General features: G+C 39.4%; 5 protein-coding genes across 5 annotated transcripts; 2 read left to right on the top strand and 3 right to left on the bottom strand.

The window, feature by feature from the left end:
- Positions 1-4809: 4809 nt before the first annotated feature.
- Positions 4810-6769, bottom strand: LOC131768570 (uncharacterized). The gene is made up of 2 exons (XM_059084292.2): positions 6141-6769; positions 4810-5487 (listed from the first exon to the last, which is right to left on the bottom strand). The coding sequence occupies exons 1-2, from the start codon at positions 6192-6194 to the stop codon at positions 4873-4875; spliced, it is 669 nt and encodes a 222-aa protein (XP_058940275.1). The 5' UTR covers positions 6195-6769; the 3' UTR covers positions 4810-4872.
- A 661-nt stretch (positions 6770-7430) lies between these two features.
- On the bottom strand, positions 7431-9662 carry LOC131768557 (uncharacterized). The gene is made up of 2 exons (XM_059084278.2): positions 9503-9662; positions 7431-8739 (listed from the first exon to the last, which is right to left on the bottom strand). Exons 1-2 carry the CDS (start codon positions 9557-9559, stop codon positions 8116-8118), a joined length of 681 nt encoding a protein of 226 aa, XP_058940261.2. The 5' UTR covers positions 9560-9662; the 3' UTR covers positions 7431-8115.
- A 2147-nt stretch (positions 9663-11809) lies between these two features.
- LOC131768566 (uncharacterized) lies at positions 11810-14060 on the top strand. The gene is made up of 3 exons (XM_059084288.2): positions 11810-11941; positions 12789-12857; positions 13013-14060. Exons 1-3 carry the CDS (start codon positions 11882-11884, stop codon positions 13664-13666), a joined length of 783 nt encoding a protein of 260 aa, XP_058940271.1. The 5' UTR covers positions 11810-11881; the 3' UTR covers positions 13667-14060.
- A 1087-nt stretch (positions 14061-15147) lies between these two features.
- On the top strand, positions 15148-17483 carry LOC131768563 (uncharacterized). Its single transcript, XM_059084284.2, has 3 exons — positions 15148-15294; positions 16104-16172; positions 16325-17483. The coding sequence occupies exons 1-3, from the start codon at positions 15232-15234 to the stop codon at positions 16955-16957; spliced, it is 765 nt and encodes a 254-aa protein (XP_058940267.2). The 5' UTR covers positions 15148-15231; the 3' UTR covers positions 16958-17483.
- Positions 17484-17947: 464 nt separating this feature from the next.
- On the bottom strand, positions 17948-19840 carry LOC136281144 (uncharacterized). Its single transcript, XM_066167362.1, has one exon. The coding sequence runs from the start codon at positions 19838-19840 to the stop codon at positions 17948-17950; it is 1893 nt and encodes a 630-aa protein (XP_066023459.1).
- Between the last annotated feature and the right edge of the window lie 301 nt (positions 19841-20141).

Consider the following 20141-nt stretch of genomic DNA (forward strand, 5'->3'; position numbering starts at 1 on the left):
AATTTGCTTTTAACGTAATTGGCTGCTGCTTCATGAGAAAATCCATATTAATGTAAAGATTCACTAAAACTTAGTTTGAATAATAAATTTCATGATCTTTAAGTTATAAACATATACATGTATGTATATCTCTTGGTTAATTTTGTATAGCATACGTTTTATTTAGCCAAACTTCTAAGCCTCTAAAATTACTCCTTGTCTTAAAACCTTCACATTCAAGGTATTGAGAATTTCTTGGAATTTATTTGGACTTCAGGGTAATTAAATTACCCAAATTCAATTCACAGAAATTCCCAAGAATTCCACCCTTCTTAAATTATAGGAAGTTTTTGTAGCTGAGAATTCCTAGGAATTCCCAGAAAACTGGGAATTCAGTTCACAAGGTGAGGCGTGGAACACAAGAGTAAAAGTGAAGATGATGAAAATAGTCCTATATTGAAGTAATTTGTAGCAATAAACAACTGCTATGCTTTTTTTAAATGTAACTAAAATCATCCCTATAAAACTTTCAGTGCTACTTAGCAGGATTAATATTTTAGCCTAATACAATAATTGTATTTGAGTAGGTACAATTAGAATACTGTTAAAAATTATTTTCCTAGGTATCAATGTTTGCCAGAGACATTCCATACATGCAAAAAAAAAATCTTTACTCACCAAAGAAGCCCTAAACTTAAAAGGGAGATTCCTGAAATATAAACAAAATATGAGGGTCTTAATTTTGTTCTCTGTTCTCTTTTTCTGCTTTCCAGTTTTAGGTCTAGATTTTTTGCTTGCTACATAAGTTAAAAGAGATTGATGCCAGTAATTCAGCACAGTCTTCAAAATTAGACTTTTCTGCTTTTTCTTTTCCAATAGCTTTTTGCACTATTTGAAGTCTAACTTTTGCAGAGATCTAATCACCTAAATGGATGTTTTTTGTTACCAAGTAATTTATTGAGTTGTCTGTTTTCTGCTCTTTTCAGCTGCCTTTGTTTTACTCTTTCTTGCAATCTTCAATGCAAAGTATCAGAGGTAATTTCTGGCCATCCTCACCCAGCCAGGGGTACTCTTGGGGCTTACATAATGTTTTCCCATGTGGAAACATGACGTGTACATCGCCTGCATCAGATCTTACAAAGACAAGGCCATCCACATTCTTAAATCTCATCCACTCTGCAGTGGCTAATGCAGCAGAATGGCGAGTGCCAAACCGCATCCCGTTGGCTTTGCAAAGTTGATAGTGTTGTGGAAGGAACTCTAGCTTTGCGGCAGCAGCCAGAACTGTACCACTGTGTGAAAGCACAAACGCACCATCCTTTGGCTGCATTTTCAAAGCTGAAAGCTCTGATGACATTTCCAATAAGCTCTTTCCACAATGTGCAGCAAAGTCATCAAGGAGTGACTGCTCCCAGCGATCTGACGTACTAGGAGTGCAATAAGCATGCAGGAGGTGTGGAAAAAACGGGTTGTCTACTCTTTTAGCCTCCATTTGACAAAATTGGTTGAGGCAGTCATTGTCTAATGTCGATATTTTCAGATCATTTTTGTGCTTTTTGTCAACAATCACAAAAATAGCACCTCCAGACAGACTAGGACTGGTAAGTATGTTAAGTACAGTAGTCATGGTGGTATGATACCCATCCCTGCCTGATGCAATATTCAAGAATGCATCACGAAGGTCTTCTAGTTCCACTGGTACTGGTTGTATAACTTCCCTGGCTTTCAACTTAATACAAGAAGTGACTGTATTGGTTAAAGATGACAGAGAGTAAGACCCTTTGAATGACTCAAAATGCAAGAATTTGCCCCACAGCAGCTCGTCCAGGTAACACTTACCAGGCTTCAGCTTTAATGTGAATGGCTCCTCTGGTGCATCTACTATAAAACCAAAAATAAAACGGCGGTCCAAATATCTGTATAAGTCAATAATATGTGCATGCAGATCCTTCAAAGACTCAAGGCTGATGGCATATTCAATTCCTCGAGTAGCATGACAGTTGATTTTGTGACCAGTTTTTAAAACTACCCAGTTCATGAGTCCAATCAGATCATCCGACACCTGCCAGGTAGCATTGCGTGGGTCGTGGTGCTGAGGATTTACAACAAACTTGGCTTCTCCAATCTTCCCACCAATGTCTGCATCAATGATGCATGCAATTTGCTCATCTTCCATGGAAAACCACTCGTCTTTAAAGTCATACATGACATGAATTTGTAACGCTTGATGGAGTTCTTTCACTTTCTCCGTGGGCCAAAAACGCCCTTGTGGAGTCCATATTCCTCTTGTCATGTCTTTAATAGAGTACATCATATTGCCAGGATTAAGGTCCCCATGGACTTCAGCATGTTCAGTATGAAGAAACTTTAGCATGCCTAGAATGTACTTCAGGTTATCGAGAACCAGAGGCTTAGCTCTATAGCTTATCATAACGGTGTATAATGAGCAGGTCTTATAAAAGAGTACAGGACGTCTTGGCTTAAACTTACCATAAACTACTTTCAAGACGACATGACGGTCCTCAGTTCGTAGTGCGTCAGTTTGCTTCTCAACTAAGAAGCAGCAGCCAAAGGCTCCCCGTCCAATCCTTTTAGTAATTTTGTAGCCTCGAGGTAGTTCGCGTTCAAGATGGAGCTTAGCCTCATTGACATCCAAATCTTTAAAGCCATTGTAGTTAATTCCATCTAAAATTGCCAAACCTTCAAAATTAACTTCATGCCGTGGTGATACACTTTCATCTGACGAACTTCCAGGCACAATTTCGTGAGGTAGTTCATTTGTCATTTCAGTTGGTTGCTCTACTTCGGCTGGCTCCCCTGGTTGCTGCAGATTTTCAGCGTGCACTAGACGGTAGCCACCTCCTCTTGTGAAAATTGCTGAACCTTCACTATTAACTTCGTGCAGTAGTGATACACTTTCATCTGACGAACTACCAGGCCCAATTTCGTGAGGTAGCTCATTTGTCATTTCATTTGGTTGCTCTACTTCGTCTGGCTCCCGTAGTGGCTGCAGATTCTCAGCGTGCCTTTGACAGTAGCCACCTCTTCTCGTGAGCGATAAGATATTTCCCATTCGAGGCAAATTACAAGAAAAGAATACCCTAATTAAAACGTGGAAGTAAGCTGGCCAAGATCCCGAGTAGCTGTACTAGCTACGGTCGCGGATATCCCTTGAAAATTCGCGCTTGTGGGAAGTTAACTTAGTGGTTGTCGGGAAGAAGTTGAGCGCCGAACCTGTTAGTCGAATTTTCTTGTCGATGAATTTACGGCGTGTAAAGTGGAGAACGAACACTAAAGTAATTAGCAGTAAGCGACCATCGCCAACACATGATCTGCTCTCTCTTTAATTCCGGAAATCCGCTGCTTAAATTATATGCATGACGTAATGTGACGCTGGAGTCACACGACATGCACCACTATGGGCGGCCGTCACCACCAAGAATACAAGGATGTCAAATCGATCAGCAAATACAAAGCTGGTCTAAGGATAGAATAGCTAATAGAGGAATTGCATGGCCAAGTTGTAGACGGTTTAGTTTTCCTTCATGAAACAGAAAACCCTGAACATTAATAGTTTAGCCAAATAATAAACGGTTTAGTCGCCTATGTCGAGTTTGAACATGAAATCGTGAAATGGACTCGCTCAATTGCGAATAGCTTAGCACTCATTTGCAATACAGTACACAAATGGTGTAGTGTTGCGTCAAATGGCTCAGTGCAATGTCGAATGGTACAGCGGTGTACACGTATACGGTGTAGCTTTGCGTGAAATGGATCAGCGCAATGTCGAATAGCACAGCGCGCATACCAACGGTGTAGCGTTGCGTGGAATGGCTCAGCATAATGTCGAATAGCACAGCATTAAAGTAATTAGAGTATTTAATTTCATTAGCAGTAAACGACCATCGCCAGCACATAATCTGCTCTCTCTTTAATCCCGGAAATCCTCTGCTTAAATTATATGCATGACGTAATGTGACGCTAGGATCACACGACATGCACTACTATGGGCGGCCGTCACCACCAAGAATACAAGGGTGTCAAATAGATCCAAATAAACAAATACAAAGCTGGTCTATGGATCAGGTGCAGGATAGCATAGCTAATTAAGGAATGGCACAGCCAAATTATGGACGGTTTAGTTTTCCTTCATGAAACAGAACACCCTAACCATGAATAGTTTAGCTGAACGATAAACGGTCTGGTTGTCTTTGTCGACTTGGAACATGAAATTGTGAAATGGACTAGCTCAATTGCGAATAGCTTAGTGCTCATTTGCAATACTGTACACAAAAGGTGTAGCGTTGCGTGAAATGGCTTCGCGCAATGACGAATAGCATGGCGCACATACAAACAGTGTAGCGTTGCGTGAAATGGCTTAGCGTAATGTCGAATGGTACGGTGTACACACAAATGGTGTAGCGTTTCGTCGAATAACGTTGCAGAACATCAGACGCTCTATCTGAACATTAAATTGCTTAGCATTACATGAAATATTTCGATGTTGTGGTGAAGCGTCGAGCTTGCTTGTGGCGTGACGAGAAGGCTATCTCGCCGAAACCACCAAAAATACAAACCAAAAATGGAACAGCGATCTGCTGGGGGCATGACGTCATCGAATATAAAGATTGGCGCGAAACTATTAAAAGTCGCTGTGTTGAAGAGTCTTCACTTCCCCTAGCCGTAAAGCAGAGCCAATTCGTAACTTTTCGGTAAGCCTTGTCCGAAGCCTGCAAACCGTGGTAAACCGGAAGGTCTCGTTGCCATTTCAATTAACGCTTTCATTAGCGACCACGAATAATTTACCGATCAAAGTATTACTCAGGTGGCTAAAAAGAACTAAAATGACGATTCATTTTATTTTTTTTTCCCTTTAATTTTCTTTTACAAGTTCTAAACGTCTTGTATGACGACCACCTTGATATACTTAATACCAACTCTGTCCTTTCGGTCCTCTGAGTAGACTTCGAATGTAAGACCCCTACTGAGCATGAGTCGGTTACTGTAACCAATGTTCTTCACGGATCCTCCGTCATGCGCAGTGTAACAGGAGCCCCAGCGTTCATCCAACTTTATGGTGAAGACAAAGCGACCTGGGTACTTGGAGTGACCAGGCTTGTTAGTTGCTTGTGAAATGTATTGGTGAGAGGATAAAGTTTGACCAGGTACACCTTCCAATCCATAGCATGGATACATGTTGATGTAATTTGTTCTGTCTCGCGTTTGGAATCCAATAAATCTTGCACCATCTGACACACCATATCGGGTGTCACTGTCAACAACCTGTCCAATGCTCGCGTCATTTGCTACGGTAATTTCAATGGTCAGCGGGGTGGAAGATCTTAAAGCGCCAGGGGGTATTAAGGGAACTTTCAGGAGAGCTCTCTGAGCTACTGAGCCTGCGTTGAATGTTACTTGATCAGTGGTTGACGTACGAGAGTTGTCAATGTAGGACGCGTGCGTTTCTAGCCAAGATGGAGTCATGGTCTGGTGGTAAAGTATTTCTCCCTGTAAAGGAAATTGAATTAGAAATTAACTGTTTTTACAAGTCAAGAGAAAAACTACTCTTGTATCTCGTGGTTTGTTTTTAACTGTATTACGATCTGATTTCGCGGGCATGTGTTCTATTGACAAAGATATGGTTTGCACGCCAAGCCGCTGGTATACAAGGCTCACATATTATAAGCGTTCTGTATACTCCGAGAATTAGCTATGTCGCAGGCATCATGCAAGCGAAAGAGAGATTGTTTATTTCTGACGACTCAAACGACTTAGCTGCTTAAACATACACAACTTCACTCCTCAATGACTCCAAACTATTATTATATTATAGATTATAGATAATTAACTACTGATGGAAATACCGTGTATAAATAAAGTTATCTTATCTTATCTTAAACCTCGGTCATATCATGATTTATGAGTCAGTTCTAAAGCCTCATAGGCAAGTTATCTTTCAATGATTTCCTAACTAGAAAGCATCGCTATTTCCAATCCATGAGTCAAATTAAAAGCGACTTATCAAATAAGGCTAAGAATTTGGGCAGGTTTGTCGCTAATATTACTATATATGCAGGATGTATGTAAGCCAATGTCGTATTTTGCCACATACAAATGCCTGGCCTAACTAATTGACCCTATGTAGTAACATGTGCACTTACTTCGCTCAAAACAGGAAATAAACCAGCAACATAGATAATCCATATTATTTCCATTGGATTGCCTTTCTCGATTTCACGCAAAATCGCCTCTCAAAATGTACAGAAGCTGATCAGGTTTTGAGGAATGCAGTTGCACATCCAGTCATTAATACTCCGGATGCAATCTCAAGTCGTGGATCAAACATACCTCGATGCTAACCTGACTTATATTTGACAACAACCACATCATCAACTATATTTTGTTGCAAAATGACAACACGGGTTCAGAGATGTGTCGAAAAATCTAACTTGTATGTCCAAAAGCCATAAACAAGGAAACGTCTCTTTAACATACCCTCTTCTATTTTCCACCGTAAAAATTTATGAAAGTTGTCGACATGTAAAAAGGTAACTTTCAATCCGAAATAGGAGGAATTCAATCAATATTGTTATCATCGAGCTGGTAATTTTGCCATTCAGATATAAGTAAAAAAAATTCCACCACATGAGAACGCCAATACTAAGTAAATGATATAGGGCTGTAGTGGCGCTCTTGAAATCAATATTGATAACATTTTTTACACTTACTGGCCGGGAAGACGTGTTATTTAAGTGGCGTCAAGATGCAATGTCGAGTACTGGATACAACAGATCTCGCGTTTAATACGCTGTACTTACGAATATTAAGTCAGAGGCGCCCTCTCCACAGCTCCGAAAATATTCGAAACCTCTAATCGTTTTCAATGTTTAGACCTCATATCCAAAGTGATTGAGATCGAAAACGGGGCTCATCAAAAATGCTGACGTCAACAAAGTGTATCGAAGCTAGTCATCTGTTGGTGGCAAACTCGGGAACCTCAATGGAAAGCCTTAAAAGTCTATTATATGGCTTAAAATGCTGATGAAAAGTTCTATCTTAAACACGCATTCCATAAACATAACTCTATACTCGAACTTTCTGCCCAAACCGATATTGCTCGTCTTCCTGGTTTGTCTAGAATAAATAGAGATTATCCCGTGGAAAGTGCGCACGAACGATCGATTTCGAACGATTTCGAAAGCAAAACGAAAGAGTGAGCGCAGCAAACAAGTGAGTTCTTTTGATGCATCGCAACGAGTGAACAAAAATTGTTAAAGGTATAATGTTTTTATTTCATACATACTGAGATTTACTCCGTGAAGTACTATAAGAAACGAACGACAGTGAAAATACACCGTTTGTCCAATCAGAGGCACGAATGATAGTATACTTCACAATGTAAATCTCAGTATTTATGAAATACTTTTTTTTCTCAAAAAGCCCCGTTTAAAACCAGCGACTGCACATTTTTATTACAATGATGCCCTTCTCGTTATGGAAGACTATAAAATATTTATCTGAAAGCAAACCTTTTTCAAGTAACTACAGAAAGCCATCATATGTTAGAATTGACATTGAGCTAAATGCTCCTTTTGTGTCGCATGCGGTTCCTCTAATACATGGACAATATCTTATTAAGTGACATGAAACTGTTGACACAATGCTTTAGTTTCTTGCCTTGATGTTCTTCTGAGTTTTTTTTTGTCTCACTTTTTTCGAAACAGTCTCTAATATCAAACAGCCTCCGGTACTTAAAACACGAAAACGCTTTCAGCGCATGGTAGACTCATTAGTACATTTTTACAATACAATTATTGCTTTGCTTTGCTTTCCCAAGTCCAACACTGATTCAAAGCGTTAAAAATAAAACGTTCAGTGGTATTTCCTAAGCCAGACAACAAGCATTCTCTACTTTTCAGCCGAAGTCCATCGTGCGACTGAAAAAAAAAGGGGTAAAAAAATGAAGATAGCGCTTCGCGCTGAACTCTGGAAGTGAGGCGCACGAAGGTAGTGAGTCTTACTATCACAGTTCTGCGCCGCCAGCTGACGTTGATTCTTTCACTTATATTTTTGACTCACGCGACAAACTTCGGTGAAAAGGAGGAACTGCTCGCTTTTTATTAAGCGAGATCTAAGCTAGGCATCTTGTACAATGGTGACTTTAATGTACTTTATGCCAACTCTTTCATATGCTTCGTCTTTATAAACTTCAAGATCAAGTCCATTACTGATCACCAATCGTTTGTTAAATTTCGCCACGTTTGTATAACCTGCATCATGTGCGGTATAACACGACCCCCAGCGCTCATCTAACTTAATGGTGAACTCGACTTGACCTGGGTAGAAGGAGTCCTGCGGTTTGGGTGATACACGATTGATGTAACTTAACCCGTGTAAACTCGAACCAGCAGTTCCTTCTACTCCATAGCAGGGTGGGCGCGGAACACTGTTGGAATAACTGGCTTTATCAGGAACATGAAATCCGATGAAGTTTGTGCCATCTGATACGCCGTATCTGTTATCGCTTTCCGAGGTGGTCCCGATTGTGACGTCATGGGCCACTGTTATCTCAGCGGTTAGCCGGCTGTTACTCATGACGACACCGGGGAGAATCATGGGAACTTTAAGAAGTAAGGCGTGTTTTACCGAGCCAGCGTTAAAAGTGATCTGCTCATTGGTTGTTGTGCGTTGACTGTCGATGTAAGACGCGTGCGACTCTAACCAGAATGGAGTCATTGTTTGATGGTACACAACATCTCCCTGCAAATAAGACAAAGACAGTGAATGGGATGTTAAATACATTTGATGAATGGAGGAAACTAGTATCTCTCATAGGCAGGTAATTTAGTGTTAACAACTGAGTTAAAAACGTAAATTGACCGCCGTACAGATTTTCAGAGCTAACGTTTTGAGCGTTAGCCCTTCGTCAGAGTGATTGACGAGGGGCTAACGCTCGAAACGTCCGCCTTTAAACTCTTTACGATGATCAATTTACGTTTTCAACTCAGTTGTTAACACTAAATTACCTGTTATACTCTCCCACCGACGCAGTAACCAGTTTCTTTAGAAACTTGCCCCCTTTACTCATTTGTCTCTCATAGGCAATCTTGGCTAAGCCCTTAAAGAACCCATTTAAATCGTTATTCCAAACTTTTGAATCACTCCAGACGACAGAGACAGAATAAAAAATTTATTCAAAGGACAAAACTTTGTTACAGTAAGTTATGACGTAAAGCAAACTTCAGTTGATCCAAAGACTAGAATTTCTCAGTCTCCGTTGTTGTGGAGTTTTTCGTTCTCCTTGAATTGCGATTTCTTCGTGAGTAATTCCAGAAAAGTATCTGAACGTATGTACAGCGTTAGTTAGCTTTTAGTCCTCCGATAATTATACCTTTCATCATTTCGTGCATGCCTGCGAACGCATACAACTTCATCTACAGGGATCATTTAAATTTGACCTGGTCGATACTCCAGCGATTTCCCTACGCCGTGAAATCGAAAAACACATAACACATTAACTTACATTGCAGAAGACAGCTACTTGTCCTAGAAAGGCAAAAACTATCCATTCAAACGCCATACTAAAGTTTGCTGTACATGCAGGCCCCTTTCAGCAGAAAAAGACTAAATTGCCACCAAGGAATGCTCTTGAGCTGCTTTCGAGCTAAGTGGATTTATATTGTCTTCGTTCCCGAGGCAGAAATATCCAGAAGTTGAAAGATAAGCTAAGTACAACTCTAAATAAAAAAAAAACTGTCACTTGAACTTGTCAGAAACAAGCCAATGAAACAATACTGATAAGATCCTAGACGCCTCCTTCACTTAGCTTTCTAAGCTAACGGTAGCCCAAGATGTGAAGATCATTAAAAATGCAAGCGCAGACGCTGGTGAAACTACTCATAGTGTAAATTTTCTCAACGGATGTAATTCAAGACACATTGACTGAAAGCGTTCTTACCTTATATTGGTCAGTTTGTTTCCAATACGTAAAACTTTGTTTCCTATACGTAAAACTGGAAGTTGTGTTTTGAGATAAATGCTATTGCATATTGCATGAGTAAAGGTATATATTTTGATCTCAAAAGTACTCCTCATGCAATTACCGTTCCTTTTTAAACCTCGGGTTCTCTCCTTGGGACAGAAACAACCATGTTTTGATAATAATTACCAACTTAGAAAACAGATATTAGAAATAACTCAGAACAGTAATCTCGATTGTTCGGTTTGGTTTTAGATGGGGAAAAGCCGCAGAATATATACTACTAAGTCTTGACTGTTCATTGTTCACTTGTTTAACTTTTGAGGGTGAGCCTAGATTCAGAAGTCTTATCATGAGCTTTTCTGAGCAAAACCCAAACTTGCCGCCATTTTGGATGACATCAGAGCATTCCTCGCTCAGGTTTAACCTCGTTTCCATGATTTCTGCTTTTCCTGTTCCCTGGGGAGAGTACTGGTGGGAAGAAAAGAGACCCTGGTAGAACAGGTTAAATCAATAACATTATAACCATAAATATTAGCATCATCTAATGGTTTATAAAAAAAAATTATATAAAGAAGAAATGAAGAAATCTTTATTTGATATTCTGGAAAATTAAGATTTCTATCTTGCGGTTGAAATATTCCTTCAAAACTCGAAGACTGTAAAATTTAATCGAATTGACAAAATTGCATGTTCCCTATCACTCTTATATAAATACTCCACTTTATAGTATTTATTTATTTACCAGCTGTTTTTCAATTTTTATACTTTCTAGTATTTAGTTTCTTTAGCTTGAGTTTTTACTCCGTGCTACAGTTAAGTAGATTTTGGGCAGTTTATTGGCCCGCCTCCATAAGCAAAATTGCTAACTGGGGGTTAACTTATAAATAAAAAGATAAAAATGAATAAAAATTAGAGAAAGCATGAAGTGTGTTTTAAACTGAAAACGAGCAATTAGATTACATTTCACTGCATTTTCAAACCAATAGAATATGTGAAAATAGTTAAATGATTCAATATTGATCTCAGAGGAATTGATTCTGGAACGATTTTCAACCGGATCGTGCAAAACTATTATTACTTGTAAAGGTCTAATCATACTAAATCATATTTTCCGTTTCAAATTGACTGAATTGAAGCAAAATTATACCGGTCACATTTCCACTCGCTATATATATTTCCGCGAATTAAGAGTAGTTTTCTGGCTGGCTGCTTTTACTATAATTATATCTTAAAATATTAAATACTTTTAAAGATCAGGTATCTCTTTTAATTAAAAAGGTGATCATAACACTATGTAATTTTTTTAACATTTCACGCCCAGTGTTATTCTAAATACCGTTTTCAAATTATCAAACCTGATAGGAAAACTCTAAATCGATGAAAAATGGTCGATGGAATTCTTTACAACAGCTCAGTCATAATGGCTCTGTGATTGATCAAACTAGACACGCTTTAAACCGCAAACAGCCCCGTAATAAACAAGAACACCTACTGAGCGGAAATCTTGGCTACCTGTTGTTTCTTGAACTAAAATGGAACACTAAAACTGTTTTTTGCTAGCAGTTTTCCTAGGAGAGAGGTTGAAATATCTCTCAAGGGACTGTTGATTAAGTTTAATTAAAAAAAGTGTAGTGCAAATATATAGTTCCCCTTCTTTGATCCTTCGAATTTTATTGACAAAACAGAGGCCAGTCATTGAAAAAATCCTACACGCCCTCTACCATTGAGTTTCCATTTCAGGAAATTTCACAGTTTAATTTGATTGGTTAAAATAGATAAATACTTATGTTATTAGTTCAATTTTGTCAAAATCGTACACTATATTTCAACAAAAGAGACTTCAGTGAAGTCAGACTCGCTAATTAGTTGGTTGATTTTTACTCCCGCAACAAATATCAATTGCATCTTAAAGAAACAGCCATGAAGTCTTTTGTGGCTAAAGTGACTCTGCTAGCAGTTATTTCTTTTCTTTACTCAAAAGTAAGTACATTTTAATTGACCTAAATATGACTAGAATCGTCTTTTGATAACTGATTCTAATTGCCTTCTTAAAACGCGAAAACCTTAAATTAAAAGATTCCTTTTGCTGACAAGCAGTCAAGAAAGTTTCTGAAAGTGATTATTCCATTCGAACTAGTTGACTATCCTTTAATATTCAACTTTTATCCTTGTAAAATTTAGGGAATTACAGAATTTTTAACCAATCGCGTTTCTGATAACCACCATTTCATTTAAGCTCAAGGCATGCAAATTAGTCAACATCGAGGACCAGTTTTCTCTATAAAGCTAACGAACCAGCTTTTGTTCTACCATCTTCGCGGGAATTAGATCGGTAACGTTTGTTTTGAATGTTATGTCTGTGTTTCAGCTCGTGCTGTTTGTTGTTCTTGTCCTCCTTGCAAAATTAACAAATAGGTGGATAGCACCATGTGGGCTCAGTAGGGTCTCGAAGAGTATAGGACATAAATTTAATTGTTAGGGCCCGGGTTGTTCAAAGCTGGGTTAAGATAACTCAGGGTTAGTGTAAAATTTGATTGCAGTTTTGAAGGCTTAAAAGAAAATTCAGTTCAAATATTTTTGCTTGCAACTTGATCATAGAATTGACTGGAAAGGAATGGGGAAACTCTATCCTAAAAGACTTTCGAACAAAGAAATAAAGAAACCTGAATTAAAATTTAACCCTGGGTTAGCGCAGATCGGCCTTCGAACACTGGGCGTTGGTCTCCTTCCAACCCTCTCCTGTCGCAATAAAATGATTGCACAATCAAGCTACTTCTCTCACCTAAAGGTAATCTTTTTTTCCCTTTCCACTTTTTCCAACACGTAGGTAAGATGCGATGAAGGTTTCCAGTGCCCTCATTCTGCGTGTGGTTCACCAAAATCCTGTAAACTTCAGGTTAGTCGCCTACGATTTCTTTGCTTTCCTGACGAACTGAATGTAATCGTTATGCATACTTTTTAGAAATAACATCACTATACATTGAAATCCCTTTTTTTTCCCTAAACACAAGCACGCAAAAAAGCATATAAATTTCTGCCGTTCTGTTTTAGGATAAATTGATTTATCATCAGACCATGACACCAGCTTGGCTCGAAGGCCATGCCTCATACATCAACATTGCTCATACCATAACAGCCGATATGATCTCATTTCAATTAACTTCCACTGTGAGGGGACCCCAAACTAAAGACGCTGCCCTCCTAAAAGTACCTCTGATCACTGCTGACGTCCTGAAAGACTGCACACTGCTGACCGTGGAGATCACTGTTGCCAATGACGTCAGCATTGGAGGAAAAGCTTACGACAGCGACATCAGATACGGCCTCTCAGATGGGGAGACTTTCATTGGTTTTGAGGCTCCCGATAGGAAAAGTTATGGAACGTCTTCTCCTTGTTATGGAATTGAAGGAACACCTGGCAAATTCCTGAAGAAAATCAATTACAAAAACACCAAGTTCCCTAAGGTCAACAAGTACTCATACTACCCCGGTCGATTCTTGTTCACTTTCAAGTTAGATCAGCGATGGGGTTCCTGTTACACTGCGCAAGATCATGGCTTTGTGAAGACCGCTGGCTACATAAACCGACTGAAAGTCAGTAAGGGGCTCACTCTAGAGGTTTACAAGACTGATAAAAATGAGAGGGTTGGGATCAAGTTTATCAAGGTGGCCATTACGCAGGACTCGTCATGTAATCAGTATTGAAAAGAATCTTATTATAATTATTTGTTTGTCTTGAGTCATCTGACTTCGAAGCTCACCCATTACTTTGGGTCAGGGCAGTTAGAATTATAGATTATAATGTAACATTGCACATTCACTCAACCAAACCTTGAGTTGAATCTGGATGAAAACCAATTTTGCAACTAAATAAAATGTGGGAGAAAAAAAAGACATTTGTCGCACATTGATAGTGAAAAACCTAATAGACTTAGATAACTTTGTGCTTAGATATCAATTTTTGCTGCTCATCAAAGAGCTGGTTGAGCTGTTTGTTTCTGGGGACGAGAAGTTGCTGATTAAGGCAGCAAAAAACCCTTAATCTATTGCTGTAGCAGAGTACTTCAATTTAAACTATAATAAATTTAAGACAATCCTCGTTTGAGTTTGACTTTCTAAATCTTTCCTAACATCTAATCTGGGCAGGTTTTGTTGCCCTGAACTCGATTTACCCCTCAGATCAAACAAAAAGTGCATATTGACCCTGCCCATTAGAATAACGAACCATTTGGCTGTTTCTTTAAGATGCAATCATTTGATAACTGTGGCGCTATGATGAATGTGGCCGTAAGTCTGACGCCTAAGATGAGCATAATCTTTCATCACTTGTTAACGCTTAACCGAGACTACTTGAATGGAGCCGAAAATGAAATGCCTTGACAGTTTATCGGGGATATGCGGTTGACAAAAAGAGCCCTGACTGGCATGTAGTGCTGTGTTCCAGGATAACTGAGACATTTTACTATCACAGAGCTTGTCTCCACTAAGGAGTACCAAATACCTTACTGTGGTGGTAAACATTTGACAATCTAACCGCTTCACGTCATGGGAAATGACAGAGAAAAAAGGGTGGCTACGGGCCAATGGGTTTGTACACCCCAAAGTTATATCAATTATCAAAACTGGATCAAAAAAGCAAGGGTAACCACAGCATATATTTCATTTTCGTTAGACCTAAAATTTTTGAATTTGATGAAAACAGTAGCTAATTAGGGCCATAATCTATGTGTTCCAGGTAGTGTGAAAATAACACAAGTTTATGTGGTTTTGGATAGCTTTTCATAAAAGGTGCGATTATCGATCAAAGAAATACAAAATAGTTCACGATCAATTAATAGCAAAAACAAATCGACTTATTTTCGTTAGTTAAACATGTCAACGAGCAAATAAATGAAGAAAACAGAAAAGTGGTTAATATGGTTTTAAAATATCAACTAATCATAAAAAAAAAAATTTCCCCACCAAAATATCCAACCGTGTTTTCGTGTTGAACTCTGCCTGTGAACCCTATAAATGTTTATAACCTCAGGATAAATAAAGTTCGGTTCCTGTTCTATTCAATTCGGTCAGAAAGCGTGATTGGTTAAAAACGAAAACAATTTTGTGTGATATGATGACAACAGGTTATGATTTTTTTAAAACATATCTTTTTTTCTTGTCCATACAAAGAAAAATTATGTCAGACTTCATATAAAAATCTATTCTCTCCGTTTTAAGCAGTCGCGCCGAGTTGTTTATTTGATCGATTTCAGAAGAGATCAATTTTTCCAATGAAGTCCTCGATCGCTAAAGTAGCGGCAGTCTTGGCAGTCATTACCCTTTTTGTTCCTGCTGTAAGTAATTCCTTTCTTTTCACAATTTATTTATAGTGTGCGGGTTTTTTTTCTCAAATCCTACTTTAGGATTGTAACTAAGATGGAGCTTAAAAAACCATACTTTTGAGAACATGAGTTCATAGAAGAAACGGATAATCGAAGAACTTTTACGAAAAAACACTTTGTTGCCGAGATAGTCCGAACGCCGTTCTATTTAGGACCATTCTATGATCAGGAAAAAGTCCCAGTGAAACGTTTTTGTTAGCTTCACTCGACGTAGAAAGGATGGAAAAGTTTTATACGTTAGTCATGTAGGTGACAATATCTCTGACCACAACGACTGTTCTGGAGGGGAAGCCAGTGTCTACGTGGGATTGTTTTGACGATATTTTGGTGATTAATGCTATTTTCTCGACTCGATAATGAAGTGAAATCAATCTTTGGACGAAACACGTAGATCCATATATATCAAGTAAAGATATCTCGAGTGGCGTCAAGGCGCAGTTGGTTCCGACTTCTAAATATAATTTTGCTGACGAACCAAATTTCCTCAACTTATGATGGAAATAACAACAAATAACAGAAAAACGTAATTGCAATAACAATTAAAAAGTAGAACGGTAGCGAAACAGTAACAAAAACAGCAAGAAGTTCCCTTTTTCTCTCAATAGCGAGTTATATGGTACACAGTGACGCACAAATTACACAACTTCGCCCCATTTTTTTTTTTTTTCACCATAGATAACTTGATGCAGATCGAGAACTCTCTTCATTTTGCAACATTTTGTCCGCTCTCGAATAATAGTAACTCTTTCCTCTACATACAGGTGTACTGTGACGAGGCAAGACAATGCCCTCACTCTGCATGCGGTCCGCCGAAAGCCTGTGAATTGCAGGTAAGTCTGAAAACTTTCCCAATTCAATAAAATTTGATCAATTTCACATTTTCAGGCGCCATTTTAAGAGAATAGCTAGATATCATGTGAATCTCATTCGAGTGACCGACTTATATCCGGTTTGTTCATGCTGTTCAATTCCTCTATCGCAGGATAAACTGATATATCACCAGACTATGACGCCCGCTTGGCTTGAAGGCTTCGCTTCTTACATTGACAGCTCACATTCTACAACCGCAGATCTTATCACTTTCAACGCGGGCAAAGTATCCAATGCTGCACTACTTAAGATTCCATTAATCGCTTCCGACGTCTTGACAGACTGTGTACCGCTCACTGTTGAGATCACCGTCGCCAATGACGTCAGAATTGGTGGACGAGGTTACGACAGTGATATAAGGTATGGCTTGTCGGATGGCATCAATTTTATTGGATTCGAAGCGCCAGACAGAAGGACGTACGCGAGTCAGTCTCCTTGTTATGGAATTGAAGGAACACCTGGCAAATTCCTGAAGAAAATCAATTACAAAAACACCAAGTTCCCTAAAGTCAACAAGTATTCATACTACCCCGGTCGATTCTTGTTCACTTTCAAGTTGGATCAGCGATGGGGTTCCTGTTACACCGCGCAGGACCATGGCTTTGAGAAGACCGCTGGCTACATAAACCGACTAAAAGTCAGTAAGGGGCTCACTCTGGAGGTTTACAAGACTGATAAAAATGAGAGGGTTGGGATCAAGTTTATCAAGGTGGCCATCACGCAGGACTCGTCATGTAATCTGTAATGAATAGTCGCCTAACGTGGCACCGGCAGTTCACCAATATTCTCCTTAACTGATTGGACTGATTGGAAAAATAGTAGAATTAAAGACTCGCCTCATGGTGTCACATTAGTAAATTAAGCATTGATAAGAATTCATTTTGCCATGTATAGATGACCGCATGAGACTGGCGTTTAAAGAATATACTTTATTGATGACCGCATGAGACTGGCGTTTAATGAATATACTTTGTTCGTGGTTTCCCAAAGATGCCATGATATCAAATATCAAATCAGTGTCACTTGTACGAAACGTTTCTCTTAAAAATATTCTTTAACGTGTTATTCATTATTCAACAAGTTATAAGTATAGCCGCAAACGCTAATCACACGTATTTCAAACTTTACTAGAACAAACTTGACACATTGTTGAATACGGTAACTGAAAATGACAAAATTACAAACACGCGAATGAGCATAAAATAACTTACATCGTATGAGTGAAAGTACTGGAAAACGACAAAGCGAAATAAACAAGGATACTTACAAGACGAATGTGACCAAACCAAAGACGAAAACATGAAACCCAGAGCTAGATATGTAACGGTAATTTTCACAAACTAGACAACTAACCAAATAAATTACGCGCAACCAATATATATTCGATATGCAAATAAATATAACAAGTACAAAACTGGTAACTGACAAAGGACACTAATGGAAGACGAGAAAATAAACACCTAACACGAAACTATGAAACACCAACACTAACAAAAAATGATAGTACAAATTCTTGCGCCTACATTCCGGCCCCTTAAATACGAAGATCTAAATCCAAGTATTTACCAGCAAAACACTAAAAGGCGCAAACTTTACAGAGCTAATTGAACTTAGACGATTTTTACTTAATGTTCAGACGCCTAACAGAGTCAACAAAGTACTATAAAGTGTCAATTTAAATCTTTCTCCTCAAAGAAAAGTCACGCAATCTTGGTAATCATACGATTAAGGAAAGTCAATGAATTTTTCCTTCCACTTGTTCAATTGATTCCAGAAGACATAGTTTACTGATAGGGCGCTCCAAAGTTGATGTCTTGATTTTAACCTTGACACGGCGGACAAATCCATATTTGTCAGGAAAAACCTCTGTAATCCGACCAATTGCCCACGCATTCCTTGGCAAAGTTTCGTCAACCACGATAACAGTGTCCCCCGCGGCAAAGTTTTTCTTTGGTCGAAACCATTTCTGACGTGATTGCAACAGAGGGAGATATTCTCTCTTCCAGCGACCCCAGAAAACATCAGCCAAATATTGTACTTGCCGCCATCTTCTCCTGGAGTATGTGTCGCTCTCTAAGAACAAGCCTGGAGGAAGAGGTGTCTCGCTGCGAAGCAGGAGAAGGTGGTTCGGTGATAGTGGTTCCAAATCCTTTGGATCGTCAGAAACTGTGGTCAGAGGTCTTCCATTGATAATGCTCTCACATTCACACAACAAGGTCTGAAGACTCTCATCATCGAGACTTTGTTCTTTAACCAGGGCACCCAAAACCTTGCGTGTAGATCTAATTAGCCTCTCCCAGACACCACCATGATGCGAGGCTCCGGGTGGGTTAAAAACCCATTTGATGCTTTTCTGCAGAAGGGCGTCATGAATTTTAGCTTGATTCCAGCTGTCAATCATGACACGAAGCTCCCTTTCACCTCCTACGAAATTTGAACCATTGTCGGAGCGAATTTCTTTAACTTGACCTCTACGAGCGATAAAGCGTCTGAGTGCGTGAATAAAAGAGTCAGTGTCCAGTGAGTGACACACCTCCAGATGAACAGCTCGCAGTGCCAAACAAGTGAAGATTGCACCATAACGTTTGACCATGCTCCTCTTTTGACGAACAAGAAAGGGACCAAAATAATCTATCCCCACGCACGTGAAGGGGGGTTGATCTGGTGTAACTCGAGGCCGAGGCAGATTTGCCATCTTTTGTTCTCCAACGGGACCTTGTCGTCGTTTGCAATCAAAGCAGGATGAAAGCACACTTCTAACAGTAGAGTTGGCACGAATCAACCAGAAACGTTCGCGCAACAGAGCCAGGACATATTCTCTACCAGAATGGCCGCTTTTCTGGTGAAAGTGGTTCACAAGCAGACGAGCTAGATGAGAATCTTTAGGAGTGATAATCTGATGCTTAGAGTCGTCTGATAGGGTAGCCCTGCTAAGGCGCCCGCCAACACGAAGAAGACCATCGGTCAAGATCGGATCTAATCTTGCAAGTGCACTTGACCCCTTGACGCATTTACCTCCCTTAACGGCTTCTAATTCTTCTGCAAAGGTGAGATTCTGCTCGAACTTGATAATCTCTTTTCCGGCTTCTTCCAACTCTGCGTTTGTCACCAATTTCGCTCCAGATGCGTCAGCAGTATCCAAACAATTCTCCTTTGACACTTTTCTCCTCATCACAAATCTTCTCTGGCAGTGAAGACACAGCGCGATAAACTTCAACAATTTGAACCATGAAGAAAACCGTTGGATGATAGAAACGATACTCGAATCTTTACTCACGTGAACAACAAAAGATTTCGGCAGACCATTTAGCCACACACGCCAACGAGATAGGTAGCCGCTGGGAATCTCATCATCCCAACCCAAACTCTTTCTGCACAGATCCTGAAGGAGCAGTTTTGCCGGAAGGATGAAAGGCGCTGCCATACCGAGAGGATCGTAAACTGAACTCACCACGGAAAGGATACCACGCCTGGTACAAGGTTTCTCCTTAATGTTCACTTTGAAACCAAATGTATCTGTCTCGACAAACCAGGATACACCTAGGGCTCTCTCTGCAGGAAGCACGTCGTTATCAAGATCCAGATTAACTTGTTCGGCATCAATGATGTCCGCCAAGATGGCCGTCATTTTATACTCTTGCGTAAACTAGCATTAAAATTTGACGAAAAGGGACCACACGGTGTCGGTGTGAAGCCTTTAAAAGCTTTTCCTGTCTTATTATCCCCAAGACCTGAGAATTTGAAAAAACAAATGGCCCGGCCATAAGATTCTTATTACGTTACATCTTATTACCACAGCAGCCTTCTTCAATCTGTGAGGTATACATAAGTGAGCGCAATTTGGGAAAATTCGGTTAAGAAGCCTACTTCTTTTGCTTCCTGCCACGAGAAGTAAAACTAACGTATAATATATGAATGGTATAAAGAGA

Source organism: Pocillopora verrucosa, chromosome 5 (genome assembly GCF_036669915.1).
Source record: "Pocillopora verrucosa isolate sample1 chromosome 5, ASM3666991v2, whole genome shotgun sequence".
Lineage (NCBI taxonomy): Eukaryota > Metazoa > Cnidaria > Anthozoa > Scleractinia > Pocilloporidae > Pocillopora > Pocillopora verrucosa.